The sequence below is a fragment of the Pichia membranifaciens genome, assembly GCF_001661235.1.
Source record: "Pichia membranifaciens NRRL Y-2026 unplaced genomic scaffold PICMEscaffold_7, whole genome shotgun sequence".
Lineage (NCBI taxonomy): Eukaryota > Fungi > Ascomycota > Pichiomycetes > Pichiales > Pichiaceae > Pichia > Pichia membranifaciens.
Window position 1 is genome coordinate 6513 of NW_017566988.1, and position 16937 is coordinate 23449.

Below are 16937 nucleotides of genomic sequence, written 5' to 3' on the forward strand. Positions count from 1 at the left end.
AACAACTAGACAGCCACCTGGCTGCCACATTACTGTCACTGCTGTTTCTATTGTACGTCTCCCAATGCTCAAGGCAGTGTTGTCTTCTAGCTGTCTTCAAATGAGCCTCTTGATCCACACAGGACAACAACCTTGTGGCCACATCATTAACGGTGTCAAAGACACTCCCATGATAATCGCAATATTCACTTGTACTGTAGACTGTCCATTGTAGTGTGTGCTGCTTTAATGGACTACTATTCTTCTTAGCTCCAGTCCAGCAAGAACACCGACCACATACCGTCAGAAAACAAGAAACGGAAAAAACGTCGAAAATTCCCCCTCCGGCAAGCTCGCCGGCCCGATTTTTTCCCCATACTAATCACAAAAGGGTCGTTTTCGAGCAGCGCTCTCACGAGAGGCGCCTCTTGATTTCGGCATTTTTCACGAGAGGGTGTTTCGCTAACAAACGTTTTTCACAAAAGACCCCTTTTGCCATACTGGAGCGAGAATTCCCATATTAGTAGCAAGTAATGGTGAGTACTTTTCTTTTTCGTAGTCAGTACGGTCGTAAATTTCAATGTTATTGAATCCATTCTTGATCAGATGAAGAGCACTGTGTTGTAATCTAGCTATTCTATTATGAATATCCATTGTATATGTACACTTTTTTCTTATGTTTGTTAATTATTTAAAAACAACTTATACAACTCTTAATAACTAATGATTCTAAACACAGATAGGAGACAAAACCTCTCCTATTTTTACACTCATGACGTCGGCTAATCTTTCCAGTTTTAGATTACTTGATGCCTTGTCATTACAAGGCTCTTTTCTAATGCCTTGTCTTTAATAAGCCTCTTTCTCTAATTTACTGATATTGACTTCGGCATCTTATCTCAACAGTTGTAGTCTAGCTATTCTATTATGAATATCCATTGTATAAGTTCACTTTTTCTTATGTTTATTCCTTATTTATATATTTAACTAATATAACTAACATACAGACTATTACTCTCAGTCATAAATACAAGGGACAAACCTCTTGTATTTTTACACTTACACCTTCGGTTAAACTTGCCATTATTCATTTATCATGGCGGCTAACTTTCCAGTTTTAGATTACTCAAGATGCCTTATCATGATAAGACTCTTATCTCTTATCACTCAATCCTTATTGGCCTCGGCATCTTATCTCAACACTAAGATAACTTATCATGATAAGATTCTTATCTCTTGTCCCTCGATCATGATTGGCTTCGGCATCTTATCTCAACACCATGTGCTCACCTTTACTTCCAACCATATACGATCTGCCGCTTCACAGTCCAAGAATGGAAAGAACATGCAGCTCGTAGTGTTGAAAGGTTTGGCTGCTCTAAATATCCCACGACTTCTCTAGTAACCGTAACAAACCATCACGTAAGCTCACAGAGATTTCAACAACTCTCCGAACGCAGAAACCCCTCTGTCTGGCCTCAGACCGAACGATTTCACACAATCCCCTACTAAAAGTCAGTACTTCCCGGAGTGACGATTTTGACTTTCGTCAATCCGCGCATTTTACATAGTATTCTAAAATTTCCACATATATATGGAAATTTGTACTAGAATATTTAGGTTTCAGCATTTGGAAAATACACTTACATGTAATAAATTTGTATGACATTTACATGCTTGAGCAGTATATATTTAAGATCTTGTATAAAATTGTTTCAGAATTGAAGGTAAAGTACATAGAATATTTTCTGAAAATTAGTCGCAACCTTCAACACAATCATAATAATCATTACATTGGCCATCAATACCACCGTAGGTGTTCGTATAAATTTCACCATGAACCGCTACGTTGATATTTTCTAAATGATTAGAGTCGATTGGCTCCTCCGGTGACGAATCAATATTCAAATCTAAGCACCATTTCCAACCATCATGCTCTGAAATAAAACTTTCGGCACCATATGACCATACCTCAGTATCACTTGCACCCTGCGTATTTATGAACTGGCTTGCAAGGCCTTCGTTGACATTGTCGTAATTGTAGGATACCCAATCAACTTCATAACCTCTCTTGAAAAAACGACGCCTAGGAGAAACATCAGGTTCACCCGGAGTTGCAGAATTTAATCTGGCAACAAATTCATCGCTAGTCAAATGAGGTAGTGCAATCGCTAAATGGTGACCAAATTCTGAGTCAAATTTGGCAACAGTAATATTAGCAGCAAGATCATAATCACTTCTTTTAACTAGCTGGGTGCCAGAGGATACTTCACCAACAGTACCTAGCAATAAAGTTAAATTTCTTATGATGGGGTTAGCCATAATATTATGATTTTCGTACGCATCGGTAATATTTTGCATAGTTTCTGTAATTGGTAGCATGGAAGCACTTCTTTTAGTATTCTCTGCAACTGATCCCGCATCATTTGCCATGGCCGCTAAACCGGCAGCCTGGAAGGCAGCAACCATTGCAAGAGAAATCCAACATGTTGGACCTAATGTTGCACAAACCCCGGCAGCAACTGCACCCCAAACTGCCGAAGCTCCAATTAACACGACTGCACGGTCTTGTCTAAATATGTTTCTAAACGAAAATGCTGCAAGTGCTCCTTTCATCAGCCAGGCATAGACTGTAAAAGCGATTATTTTTGCCGAAGTATTTAAGCCCATATTCTCGATTTTCTCATGCAAATAAACACTTTAATTTTTAAAACTCATCAAAGAAAAAAAAACTCGAAGGATTTCAAAATTTCTGATTAATGGGCGAAAGAGGTATATCTTTCTTTAAATAAATTGTACAACTTTTTAAACTTAGTCAAAAAAATTTCTTGCGTGATCATTTTGCCAAGAATAATGGAATGATCCAGTCAGGAAAACAGTACTACGCAGTGAAATACTGGGTGAATTGGAATTTATCTTGAAAATAAGCCCAAATGCATCTTGAAATAAATCTATTTAAACAATAGAAAATTCAAAACAGCAAAATCAGTAAGAAATAGTTTGACAGTAAACACATGATTAAAAAGACATAGCATGTCTGAGAATTGAACATTATTAAACACAGGCTCAAGTTTCAAAAATCATGCCATTTGTTTTGCCAGAAATTCAAAATTGAAACTTGAAAAATCAAATTCATTGCTAAATCCTGTAGGACCAAATATATTTTAACATTTATACTCAATTTTCTGAATGCGCGAGACACAATACTGCAAGTGTGTGCAAAATTAAAATCACAACTAAAATTACCGAACGGCTATAGAATGTATCTGTGGATGACCAGCATAACAACAAAAAGATAATTGCCCAAATCATGCTAATACTCACGAAAAGCTGTGCGTTGCTGGTTTGGAAGAGAATCGGAGGATTATGAAGTTTAAAAACTGCAAGGATGCTTAGTGCAATAAATAGCACGATTAAAAAATATGAATTATGATTTCCCTGCTCACTGGATGTCGTCATCTTGCATCACCTTTTAGATGTTAAAGCTGCTTTATGAAGATAGTGTTGAATACAGCTTACTAGTGACTATAGTGAAGAAATTGTGAACTAGAACACAAAACAAACGGTTCAATCTCTGTGATGGTACAGTATACCCAGCTTATGTGAAGATACGAAGCGCTGCTCTAATCAGGAAAACTGATGCAATTTCTTATTTTAACGACCGTGGTGAAGCTTTTGGCCCTCGATTACCGCGCTGCTGCGGCATCGTGATATGTAGACGCACTAGACAGATGGTACCATTGATTCTAAGAGCCTTTCGGTAAAACCATTCCGACATTGGAAATCTTATTCCCGCGCTGGAAGTAATTTAATACATATCACACCACTTCTGTATGTCCTGCAACCCAATTTAGACATGGACACATTCTAAGAACTGCAAAAGTATGGCTACAGGTTGGATTTGCGACAATTTTCAAGTCCGTAAGTCAAAGAGCGAATATATTATGATGTTTCTTACCTAGATCAGGTACCTTCTTAATTTATATGTTAAACTCTCCTATATATACTTTTTTGAACTATGCCACATAAGGGTGGTCATAAGTTCCGTGCTTCTTAAGAATAAAAGCAGTCTTTTATACCCCTCCGGGTCATCGTAGGATCACCTGGAGTTACAGCTGTCTGAGGCCAGACAGGGAGGTTTCACTGTATGGACCTGGGAAAAATTCCTATTTACATAATACAACTTCATGGTTACTTGTCAGTTTCTACAGTAGAGGACCCTTCTAGAAGCCAAGTGCTGGATTTTATTGCTGAATGTAAGTTAGAGTAGCATTGTAATTGGAAGACTTTCCTTTGGAAACAATGTTTTGCACTGAAAGGGCTTGAAAGGGTAAAAGCTGGGGATATATTTTGAGTGGGGTCTGCTGGGCCAACCGGGCGGAATCATGGTTCACCCCTTTTTTGGGCAGGTTGACAATCGAGTGATGAGCTGGCCCCTGACGCGTTCTCAATGTTTACATTCAAGACGCGGTGTGATCAGGCACCGGGCCCGCAGAAGGCAATGGAGATGAAAACAGTATGATATCGGTGCTTGTGCTGCATTCCTGTGATAAGGCAGAACGTGCTATCTCTTGAACCGGTTCACTGTCTAGCCCAGGAACCACAGATTGTTTTCATGGGACTTTCTGCAAATCATTGATGTTTCGATTTTGCACAAAAGCATCTTGTGGTAACACTTTCGTGTTTGTTTTCAGACGAGCAGGAGGCACCAAATTGCTCCTAGTCTCTGAAGGTACACAAAAACAAGTTCTTCTACTTGTTTGACATGATTTGCTCTTCATCTTGCTCATCAAAAGTTGCTTGCCAGATATCTATTATCTTTCTCAAAGTTGTTTTAATTTTTGTCCGTTACTACCGTATCTTATAGAAGATGGTCGAGGAAGAAAACCGGTTTCAAAGGTATGAAGTTGTAGACGGCCTGATTGTGGACAAATCAAAAAGATGCGTGACCACCCCGAACGCCAAAGATGTATCCGAGGCACTTGGTGATCTCAGCACTGTTAATGAGCTATATGACGAGTGGCATACATATCCCATATATATATGGAAATCTCAGATTACTATGTAAAATGCGCGGATTGACGATTGGGTTTTGTATGCAATTCCCGGATTGACGCAAAATGTCGATTTCAGTCCGAGCACGCTGCCCGGATTGACGATTTTTTTTGTATGGCATGACCGGATTGACGAAAGTCAAAATCGTCGATCCGGGAAGTACTGACTTTTAGTAGGGGATTGTGTGAAATCGTTACGTACGAGGAGTGTCTCGACGGTCTGAGAGCATACATTGTTGGGGCTTACCAAAGGCATTATTTGCCCGCGGTGTCTTGTAACTCTGAGAGAATGCAGAGGCTGTCAAGACAATACTTTCTTGAGGTTTCAGGCAATCTTTGTTCTCAACATAACGGGGGTGTTGGCTCCGAACGAAATAAGGGCTCTGGGACACGGTGTGCGGCCGGCTGACATGCTGATAGAGAAAGCGATGCGGGAGTTCAATCTGTTCGAAATGATAAGTGAAAAGCTCTCTTCTGTTTTCGTCAAACGGACTAATTTCGATGAAAACGAGCGGTGGATGAACAGGCTGCAGGAGATGAAAGATGCGTTGGCGCAAAGGACATTTTCTGGAGTTGTTTCAACGCTTTGTGGAAAACAAGTGCTGGAAACTTACCCAAAGGACTTTTTCTTTCGCATGATTAGAGCAGCTAGGATCAGTGTTTGCGAGTATTGCTTCAGCAAACACGAGAGGGGCCGATGTGGGTTCTTTGACTGTGCGCAGTTAGCACTCTTTTTGACGTGGCAGAAAGTCTATACGTATGAAATCACTGTTCCCGAGATGTATGCGGATCCGTTCAGATGTCCGATGTTTTCGCTCTATTATAACTTGTGTCTGCTCACGGGACCGGGCGGAAAGCTGTTGATACACGGGGAGTGAAGGGCTTGCCGGAACTAAAACATGACCGTATAGATGTGTATAGAAACATAGTTGTTGGTGAGAAGTAGTTCAAAACAATTGGCATCTGTAAGAGATTGAGTGGGAGAGAGGGCTGGGTCTCTTGAAACCGTTGGAATATTCAATATGTTCTGAACAGTTGACACAAGAGCAAAGAAAGCTGTCCGTTTTGTGTGTGAGTTCGTCATGACATTTGGAACATGAAGGAGACTAGAACGTAGGGAATGCCGTGGTGGTTGCCGGAACTAAATCATTTTCAAAACATTTGTGGAAGATACTTAAGGCGTGTGTTAATCAGGTAAGAGATGCTGTCATCAGTCGAGGTATGCTGTCATCGCAGCCGACATCATGCGCTAAGTGGTTCAAGTGGAGGTTAAATGGTGAGGACAAGGATTGCGCAAGTGTTTGTTGGGTTGATATGCAGAAGCTGATTGGGATCTAAATAAAGAAATGCCGTACATGTTGAGATAAGGTCTTGGTGCAAGAAAAGAAACACCAGACATCGGAAGATAAGGAAACAGGTCTGTGAACATTCGGCATCTAGTAATCTAGAACATGGACAGTCAACAAAGGACTAAAAACTAGAACGAGGTTCCGTCTAGTCCATGTCTGCAACTATCGATTGCAGGAAGTTCTATGGGTTGTGCTTTGGTCAAGTAGCAATACGTAATGATGGATCAGAGAATAGTGAGGCTTCATTCTGCTGTGGTATCATGTGAGATCAAATTCTAGTGGGTCTCTTGAAGATCGGTTAGAAGTCGTACGCAATTGCGAATTCGCATCTTGTGATTAGAGAACTGTTTGCAGATTGTATCAAAGATGTGTTAAAGTTGGCTTCTTTCACAAGAGCTCGTTTCAAGAAGCATGAAGAGCAGCAATTTGAGAGACAGTAGCGGACATGCAGGATACTCGTTGAGGCCGAAAGTGCTCGGGTGTGTATGGGTTGAAGAAGGTTCAGGCAAGACGTTGTTTGAAACAGAGAGCGTTTTGTAGTTGCGGAGAAGGAGTTCAGACAACTCGTGAACCGAATGGAGCTTGAGGTTGAGAAATGCGTCAATGGAAGAGGAAAAGTTGCAGAGTTAAGTGGATGTCAGAGGAATATGTAATTGTCGTAAAGAAAATGTAGTTGAGAAGATAGAAGGGGCTGCTCTAGGGTGTCAGTTTGGGAGTGGTGATCTACTCAGATTGGGCGATAACGGTGTGGTTTGCGTGAGGTTTGCGTGAGGTTTGGGTAAGGAAATGATTACGTGGAGAAGTACCGGTGGTTTATGCAGGGATTTGCAGTGTGGTGAGGATATGGGTGTGCACAAGGCTGTAGTAAGGATTTTGATGAGTACTGCAGTCAGAAGTTCTGCAGTTCTGAGCCGGATTTGGACGCAGGTGGAAATAGCTGTCTTGTGGGGGTAGTTTGCAGCGTGTTCACAACTGCGATTACAACACTGACTGCAGTCGTTGGAAACGGGTGTAAGTTGAAGCGGTTTGCTCGTTTTTGGTCTGACTATAACAGAGTGATCAAATGCATGCTGTTGAGTCGGTGGGTCTTCTTGGTGGGATCAGTTTGGCTCGTTTCAAACAGATACAACTGGTTTGAAGAATAGTTGAAATTCGGTCTTCAGAGCACTAGAACTCGATGAGCAGTAGACCGTTTTGCACTGTAGTTGGACCGTTGGGTTCATTGGCATTAGTACTATGCAAATAGTGTCACGGCTGGCAACAGGTCGGACGCTTGAGAGGAGACATCATGTTGTAGTTGCAGAAAAGAAGTTCAGAAATTTCATGGAGGGAAGGGGGACGGGGCTAGTAAATATACTGTTGTAACGAGAATCTGAAGGTGTGTCGAGTGGTGGTGGCTTCTAAGGAGAATACTGCGATGCTGCTGAATTAGAGTGGAAGAGAGTGAAGTGAAGAAAGAGATGTACTGCAAAGACTCTGTCAGTCTTGCCGTAACTCTATCAATTTTACGTCTGTAGGCCTGGGAGTTCGATATGATGAATAGCTGGTATCACTTTATGCATAGAACATGATGGTAAGATGTGGTTGGTTACGATGCACGAGTTTGTGGAAATATGTTGTAATCTAGCTATTCTATTATGAATATCCATTGTATAAGTTCACTTTTTCTTATGTTTATTCCTTATTTATATATTTAACTAATATAACTAACATACAGACTATTACTCTCAGTCATAAATACAAGGGACAAACCTCTTGTATTTATACACTTACACCTTCGGTTAAACTTGCCATTATTCATTTATCATGGCGGCTAACTTTCCAGTTTTAGATTACTCAAGATGCCTTATCATGATAAGACTCTTATCTCTTATCACTCAATCCTTATTGGCCTCGGCATCTTATCTCAACACTAAGATACCTTTGTTGAGATAAGATTCTTATCTCTTATCCCTCGATCATGATTGGCTTCGGCATCTTATCTCAACACCCCACCATAATCTAAACACTTGTAGATATGTTCGACATTCCAGCTAGATCAACAAACTTATTGAATTTAATCTTGGCTAAACTTTTAGTCAACATATCAGCAACCATATTTTCAGTGTTGATTGAAACTATCTCACAGTTTCCTTCTGAAATATGATGTCTAACAAAATGATGTTTAATATCAATGTGTTTGGTTCTCTGGTGATGTACCGGATGCGTTGATAACATCCTGCACCCTTCGTTGTCTTCAAAGATGCAGGGGACTTTGTTCATTTTAAGCCCAATGTGTTTCAACAGTTGTGTTAACCATAGTAATTCTTTAACTGCGTCACCCAGTGCCATATACTCAGCCTCAGTAGATGATAGCGCCACCGTCTGCTGTTTCGTGGATTTCCAAGTTATTGCAGTATTTCCTAACATGTAAACATAACCGGTAATTGACTTTCTGTCCACCTTATCACCAGCCCAATCGGAATCGCAGTAACCAACTAAATTGAAACTCGTGGTCTTCTTGAATACCAGTCCTAAACCGAGAGTACCTTTTATGTACCGAGGAACATGTTTAGCAGCAGCATAATGATTTGCATACGGCGTTTTGATGAACCTGGATAGGGCCGAGGCCGCATATGCCAAATCGCTTCTCACTGTATTCGCAGCAAACAATAATTTCCCCACCATGTTGCGATACAGGGAAGCATCTTCGTCAGACAGTAGCTTACCCTCAAGGGCCAAGGACGAACCAGCAGCAAGGGGAGTCTGAACTTTATTACAGTCAGACATATTGAAATCACCCAAGAATCCTGCTAAGTACTGACCGAGATGCATGGAAACCACACCAGGACGTTGGGAAACTTGCATCCCTAGGAACCGAGAAACTGCACCAAGATCCTTCATTTTGAAATGAGAAGACAGAACGTCTTTGACAGAATCAATTGAAGAAGGAGAGTTGGAGAGGATCAATAAATCGTCAACATATAAGGCAACAAGTGTAACCGACTTCTCAATAACCAAAGAGTAAACACCAAACTCAGACATCGACCGCACAAAGCCAAAATCTATTAGTACCTGATTGATTTTAACATTCCAGCAGAGGGGTGCTTGTTTCAAGCCATAAAGACTTTTATTCAGATGGCACACTTTTGAACCAGCAGCAGGAGAGCCAGGGGGAGGCTGCATATAAAGCTCCTCATGCAAATCACCGTTCAGGAATGCGGTGTTTACGTCCATTTGATGAATGGTGAGATCAAACTGAGCCGCCAACGCAAATAACACCCGAATGCTTTCATACCTAACAACAGGACTAAAGGTTTCACCATAGTCAATACCATGTACTTGACGAAAACCTTGAGCAACAAGCCTGGCTTTGTAAGTGGGAGGAGTGGTATTGTCCTTGATAGTAAACACCCACCGACATCCAATTGCTCTGCGCCCAGCAGGGAGAGACGTCATAGTCCAGGTTTGATTCTCTTTATGCGCATCAAGTTCTTTGTTGATGGCACTAGTCCAAGCGGCAGAGTCGGAACAAGCCAGAGCTTCTTGAATCGTCGAGGGTATGTATCCAGCAGACGACGTGGTAACATAAGCTCTATGAACAGCATGAATGGCATTGAACACTTGACCAGAGACCAACAAGGCCGTGTGATGGTCAGCGCGTTTTGGAATGGGTCCTTCAAAATCAGTCACTTCAGAAATAGTACGGACTAAGGCTGGGCCGGAAGTAAGATCAAGAGCAAGCGAAAAATCTGTAATCGCTTGATTGGCCGAAGCATCAGGAGGAGAATCATCTTGAAGAAGGCCTAAAAGCTCGGTATCACTTGCAACAGATGATAGTGATAGTTGGGAAGAAACGCGTGGGAGGGGATTAAGCACTGGAACCACGGAAGGTACCGCATCAGGAACACAATCCGGAAGAGAGGTGGACGGAAAATAAGGTTCAGAGGAAGCATCGATATGGTCCTCGTCAGAAGGAACACTTGCGGGATTCTCAGAAGGAGGATCAACAAGAGGAATTGCACGATCAGATTCCTGGTAATCAAAAGTGTTGGTGGAAATGTCTGGGAGCTTCTGAGCTTCATTTGCAGCAAGATTCATATTGTCAGTCAGGTGAGCAAGAGACTCCTTATACGATAATACTTGAGGTTCAGACGGGGGAGCACATCCAGCGAAGGAATCTTCCAGTTCAGTAGAGGCGACGGAATCAGCAGAAGAAGATTCAAGATCGCTAGGAGATACCGATGGGTCAATAACAGAGGAGACACGACGAGGGATCACTTGGCTCAGTGTGCCACCATGTGGTGCAGCAGATGACAAACCATAAACGCTACTCTGGCTGGAGTCAGTGGGGCTCGGAGGATAAGCCCCGGAAGCTGAGGAGCCAAAGAGAATGTCTGATGGTAGACGGTTCGAGCTATCCTCATCCAGGACAGTGGGCGTTTTCAAACATGGAAAGACATTATCATTAAATTTCACGTTGTTTGAAATTACAATATCTTTCAGAGCCGGAACATAACAGCGGTAAGCTTTATGGGCCGGACTATAACCCACAAAGATAGCATCTGAGGATACCGGAGAGAACACCGATGTACGTTTGGCCGGAGGTATCAACACATGACACTGGACACCAAACGGATGCAGCACAGAATATAAGGGGTCATATCCATACCAACGAAAGAAAGGTGACTTCCCGTCCAATAAAGATGACGGGTACCTGTTCACTAGAAATTCAGCCGTCTTGACTGCCTCGGACCAAAAACGCGAGGGAAGACCTGATGAATGAAGAAGGACACGAGCCTTCTCTTTGAGTGTGCGATGTTTCCGCTCGGCAACACCATTTTGTGATGAGTTGTACGGAACCGTCAACTGATGACTGATCCCTTTTTCAAAGTAGAACTGATTGATTGCTCTATTGTCAAATTCAGTTCCGTTATCAGTACGAACTTGGGAAACTTTCAAACCACGTGAGCTAAAGTGGTTTTCTGCAGTCAAGATAAAATTCTTGAAGTATGCATTAGTTTCATCCTTCGTATTGAGAGGAATTATGTGAGCCCATCTTGAAAAGTCATCAACAATTGTGAGAAAGTATTTCTCACCAGCAAAACCCGGTGTTGAAAAAGGTCCGCTCACATCAGCATGAAGTAGTTGGAGCGGTGCCTTTGCCCGTGGTGATGAAGCTTGCTTGGGAAAGATTTGAGTCATCTTTCCTGCAGCACACGATGCACACTCAACCATCTTGGGACCAGAAGGTACTCCCATCTGAGCCATAACTGCGGGCGAAGGGTGACCGAGGGCCGCATGACTAATACCACCAGGAACTGCTAGTGCATCACCAACTAGCGGAATGTAGTCAAACTCATACAAGTCTGGTCCACAAGCGGTTGCAATTTTACTAGCTGTATCATCAGATGATGAGAGATAGTGTACCGCTTCATGAGAAAATGTAAACGAACCAGATTTGGAGGCCTTTTTGATGGATATTAGATTTTGGGTGGCATCAGGGACAAAGGAGACATCGGACACAGTAAGAACTTTTGAGGTAACTGGGTGCACAAAGCGGATAGTCCCAGTACCTTTAACGACCAGAGGATTGGATGAGATCCCAGTAATGCAGCCAGACGCCGGAGTAAATTCAGCAAAATGAGACCGCTCATTTGAAATGTGGAGTGTAGCACCAGAATCCAAAATGTAGCTCCGACTTGGCATAACTGAGTCTTCTCTTGAGTTGAAGACTGCCCAAGAGATACCAGAGATAGATTTGGATGAGGAGTTGACAAGAGCTGCTGTATTACCACTAGAACTGCTAGCAGCAATCGGGGCAGCAGCTGGACAATCCTTAGCAACGTGGCCTCGTTTCTGGCATCGGTAACACTTCTGCTTATTAACATAAGGTTTCTTGGAAGTAGCTGCAAATACTGAACCCTGCGTTGTAGGAACGAGATCCCGCAGAGTGTTCTCAACCGCTGACAACGTAATGTTCGGAGTTGACACATCTAAAACTCGAGCATTCGCTTGGTCGGACTTAAACATCCTTAAGTAAAACAAACCCATCACTTGGGTAATTTCCGAGGAGTGGTTAAAGTGAGCACATATATCTCTGAACAAGGACAGAGCACTTTCATCACCGGCAGACTTACTGACCGAAGCATCACAAGCTTTATTAACCATAGCATACAATTGACGTGATGTAACCTGGGAGTAATCACGTCTAATCAACATAAGTAAATCAAGTCCGAACGCATTATCAGACTGATACTTTAACAACACTTTTGACGACACAGTATTCAACAGTACAACTTGAATTGCATTGTTCAATGCAACTTGGAGCTGCATAACTAGAGTGTCGTCTATCGGTTCAGCTGGAGGTAACATCATATCTCCAGTTGTAAAATAAACGTCAAGGCCAGCACCCTGAGTGGCAACAAGCATACCAGTGTAACTGTTCCATTTAGGATAGTTCATAGACGAAGAAAGCTTCAAGCTCTCATCTCTAGGGCAAGTGAGAGCGAATTGGCTCATAACCTGTTGTAATCTAGCTATTCTATTATGAATATCCATTGTATATGTTCACTTTTTCTTATGTTTGTTGCTTATTTATATTTAACTAATATAACTAGCCTACAAACTAATATTCTCAAACATAAATACAAGGGACAAACCTCTTGTATTTATACACTTACACCTTCGGTTAAACTTGCCATTATTCATTTATCATGGCGGCTAACTTTCCAGTTTTAGATTACTTAAGATGCCTTATCATGATAAGACTCTTATCTCTTATCACTCAATCCTTATTGGCCTCGGCATCTTATCTCAACCCTAAGATACCTTATCATGATAAGATTCTTATCTCTTATCCCTCGATCATGATTGGCTTTGGCATCTTATCTCAACATTTGTGTTTGGAAACTAAAAGCAGCTTTAAGGACCAAGGTTCTCTCGTATTCCTCTATTCACGCTGAAACAATTAGCTGTAGACTATATATTGAAAAGGTGTCTTTTTCAACATAACAGCTCGTATGGCCAAGTTGGTAAGGCGCCACACTAGTAATGTGGCGATCCTCAGTTCAACTCTGAGTGCGAGCAGTTGTTATTTTTTGCCACCTCTTTTTTTCATAGAGATAGTTGAAAAACAAATAATAAAAAGAAAAATAGAATTTTAAGGGGTACGTTTGGCGGCGCACGTATATGTGGAACAATATTAGGTAAAGCCATTTTTTGACTTACCAACATCGTTTTCTTTTTGGCGTCTTTTCTTCTTCTTTGCCTTCTTTGTCTAATTCCATTTCTAGATCCTTGGATAAACCTATCTCATCTGGACTCTACCACATAGTCACTCGCTTGCTCATTTTCAAACCAAAATGGTGGTGGTCATTGAGGAGAACTACATATGGGATCCAGTTTTCATATCAAAAAGAGAGGACCACTTGACGGCTTCAAGCTCCCAGAATAATGCAGTTTCAATGTCGTCTTCTTCATCTAGCTCCCAAACATCGGGTGTGGATGCACTACTTGATTCCCATGGATGTGTGATATGTAACTCCACCCCATCTTGTCCTCAATGTAAAAGTTATCAACAATGTGCAATGACGACACAAACGTGTGCACAATGTCCAACTACATACTGCTTAGATAATAGTGATGGCACCAACTCCACAGGTGTAAACTCACTTAATAGTGCCGAGATCGGTGGTATTGCGGGAGGCTTAAGTGGGTTTGTGTTTATTTTACTTCTGGTGGGTATCTATTTCTTGTACAAGAAGTACAAGAATCACCTTCTTGTTGATTATGAACTGGGAATAGGTGAAGAGATGAAAGAGTTGACAGGATTCAACGACTACGATGACGGTTTTGATGATGGTGCTGGTGGTGGATATGGAGATGGAGTGAGAAACAGTGTGCGTAATGCTAGATCATCACAGTTCTTACATCCTGGTAATGCGGAAAAAAGGATGTCACAGACCAGTTTATCCACAGTGACGAATTCAGTCTTGACAAAGGCTTCCAATGTTTTGAATATTGTCTACATTCCAGGTGTCACAAACAGCCGGCCTGCAAGACCTATTGTTGGCGGAAGTAGAAGAAACACCAGAAGAGCTGTCAACTCTACCTACAGTAGAGGTATGAGCGTTTACTCCAAAGAGACGTATTTCAGTGATTTGGAGAATGCTTCTTTTCACGGTGGTAACGTGGCTACTCGAGGTGGTAACCCAACGCTTGTTGAGATAAATCAGGATGATTACAATTACGACGATGAAGATAAGGGCCTGCGTGACGAGGAAGAAGAAGTAAATTATCCGATTAACATCAATCTGCAGCTACCTCCATTGCCAGAGAGGAGACAAATGGATGACGATATTGTAGAGGAAGAAGATGAAGCGGAAGACGAGATGGAAAGAAGAGAGCGTAGCAACAGCTTCATAGACGGATACGAAAGCGATATCGATGATACCCATCAAAGAAGAAAAGAAGGAGGAGAAGGAGAAAGAGGAAGAGAAAGAACTTTTATCGGGGAAGAAGAAGGAGAATCAGGCGAGGATGCGGAGGATGCTATTCATCTTGATATCGGGCTGTCGGACAGCAATGAACATATTGCCAATTCTAACAACCACAGCAACGGCAACTACAGCAGAACGGTTCCGAACAGATATGCTGCACTTGTTGAAAAGAAGGATCAGCTGAACTACGCTCATTTAGGTCCGTTTGCCTCAAGTAAGGATGCGGAGGAGGGAACGGATTTACATAACGAATCCTATTCTGACAGCTCTTCCGACTCTGACGAAGAAAACATTGAGATGCTCCTCCATCAGAGTGGCCAGAGTAGCAACAGCAATACCAACAGCAACCTTTTCAACTCCAACACCAGCAACCCATTCCTGTCTCCTCTGGATTAGAGAAAGAGAGGAAGCAGGCAACCCGTGCACCAGACGTATGCTTATCCCATTTTTCCGCTTTCTTGTTTTTTCAGTTTTCCTCGCATTTTCCGCATTTTTTGCTTTGTTATGCTATGTTTTGTTTTGTTTTGTTTTCCCAGGCTTTGTTTACCTGCTAGACGGATTCTGCCTGTTGATATTGTTTCTGTCGTATCTCGTGTTGAACATAGCCTGGGGTTCGTCTGCATTTTCAGCATATAGTATCTTGGAATCCTAGCATAATATAGTATTTACAGTCATCAACATCCATACACATACATACACACCATACTATTATGTCCGACAAGAAGAGGTCGTTCAACAGTAGTGTTACTGCCATAGGTGATAGTATCCATATGTCGAATAATAGTGCAACAGTTACTTCGACCATCACCAACACCGATGGCATTAACCACAATAATATTAATAACAATAGCAGTAATGCTGCTACCTCTGCTACCGGCACCGGTGTCGCAATCGGCTCCGTTCCCAATACTACACCTGCGATTGGAACGCATCCTGGGATACCTAGCAACCCTTCAACGACTGTCACGGAAGATTCTGCTGATGATGTGAATTTTGTAATTCGCCATTTGAGCACTCCATCGGACAATTTACCAACTTATGTTTCCAAACAATACAACAATGACTCTATAATGGGTAACGAGATCCAAGCTTATGCGAAGATTGCAGGTTGCAACTGGACGTATTATGTAAAAAGCTTGACGATTTCGATTGGCAGAAACACGGACTTTCATGCGGCTGGCAATACTAATAACAATAGTGCTACTGCTAGTAAAGATCTGATAGATATCGATTTGGGACCCTCAAAAGTTGTATCAAGAAAGCATGCGACCATTGAGTACAATCTCAACGGTAGAAAATGGCAATTGTTTATAAATGGTAGAAATGGTTTGAAAGTCAATGGTATGCGATTGAACCTTTCCACAAATACTCCCTATGACCTAAGCTCTGGTAACATTATAGATATAGGGGGAACCCAGATGATGTTTGTTCTACCAGATGCACCTCCAGTCATTCCAGATTATTTCCGTCACTTACTATCTAATAAGAGATTGAAGATGAACACTATGCCAAGCAGTAAAGGCAATTCTGTGGATTTCAATTCCAAATCAGACATGGTAAATACCCAAGTTAAAGCTTTTCAGCTACAGGAAGGTCTTTCCTCATTAAATCCTCATAGCGCATCTTCCGAACAAGATTACTCAAAGGATGATGCAAAGGATTTGAAACCTCCATATTCATATGCTACCATGATTACTCAGGCTATATTATCGAATCCACAAGGCATATTGTCATTAGCAGAGATATATAATTGGATCTCAAGCCATTTTGCATACTACAGACATACTAAACAAGGATGGCAGAATTCAATTAGGCACAACTTATCATTGAATAAAGCATTTGAAAAGGTACCAAGGAAGCCAAATGAGCCTGGTAAAGGTATGAAGTGGCAGATAAGTGAATCTTATAGAAACGAGTTCTTGAAAAAGTGGCAAGATGGCAGTTTAAACAAAGTTAGAAGAGGGACAAGTGTTTCAAGACAGCTACAATTACACCTAATAAAAAATAATGCATTACCAAAGGGCAGAACAAGCCCTACTTTTGTAGATGAGTCAAAACGTCATTTAGCTCAACTC

At 41.7% G+C, this 16937-nt stretch overlaps 4 protein-coding genes and 1 non-coding gene across 5 annotated transcripts; 4 read left to right on the forward strand and 1 right to left on the reverse strand.

Annotated features, from left to right (window-relative positions):
• The first annotated feature begins 1048 nt into the window (after positions 1–1048).
• Positions 1049–1436, forward strand: PICMEDRAFT_18215 (hypothetical protein). The gene has a single exon (XM_019161914.1). The coding sequence runs from the start codon at positions 1076–1078 to the stop codon at positions 1379–1381; it is 306 nt and encodes a 101-aa protein (XP_019015400.1). The 5' UTR covers positions 1049–1075; the 3' UTR covers positions 1382–1436.
• A 298-nt stretch (positions 1437–1734) lies between these two features.
• PICMEDRAFT_13495 (hypothetical protein) lies at positions 1735–2649 on the reverse strand (the record flags this gene model as incomplete). The annotated part of the gene is made up of 1 exon (XM_019160066.1): positions 1735–2649. The coding sequence occupies one exon, from the start codon at positions 2647–2649 to the stop codon at positions 1735–1737; it is 915 nt and encodes a 304-aa protein (XP_019015401.1).
• A 10728-nt stretch (positions 2650–13377) lies between these two features.
• Positions 13378–13450, forward strand: PICMEDRAFT_t141. Its single transcript has one exon. It is a non-coding gene; the product is annotated as a tRNA-Thr (tRNA).
• Positions 13451–13725: 275 nt separating this feature from the next.
• On the forward strand, positions 13726–15258 carry PICMEDRAFT_13496 (hypothetical protein; the record flags this gene model as incomplete). The annotated part of the gene is made up of 1 exon (XM_019160067.1): positions 13726–15258. The coding sequence occupies one exon, from the start codon at positions 13726–13728 to the stop codon at positions 15256–15258; it is 1533 nt and encodes a 510-aa protein (XP_019015402.1).
• A 557-nt stretch (positions 15259–15815) lies between these two features.
• PICMEDRAFT_22620 (hypothetical protein) lies at positions 15816–16880 on the forward strand (the record flags this gene model as incomplete). Its single annotated transcript, XM_019162271.1, has 1 exon — positions 15816–16880. A coding segment is annotated over one exon (1065 nt), but the record flags the coding sequence as incomplete, so codon positions are not given.
• Positions 16881–16937: the final 57 nt, after the last annotated feature.

Coding starts and splice junctions, on each gene's coding strand:
- PICMEDRAFT_18215 (XM_019161914.1), top strand. CDS start 1,076: ATGGCGGCTAACTTTCCAGTTTTAGATTACTCAAGATGCCTTATCATG.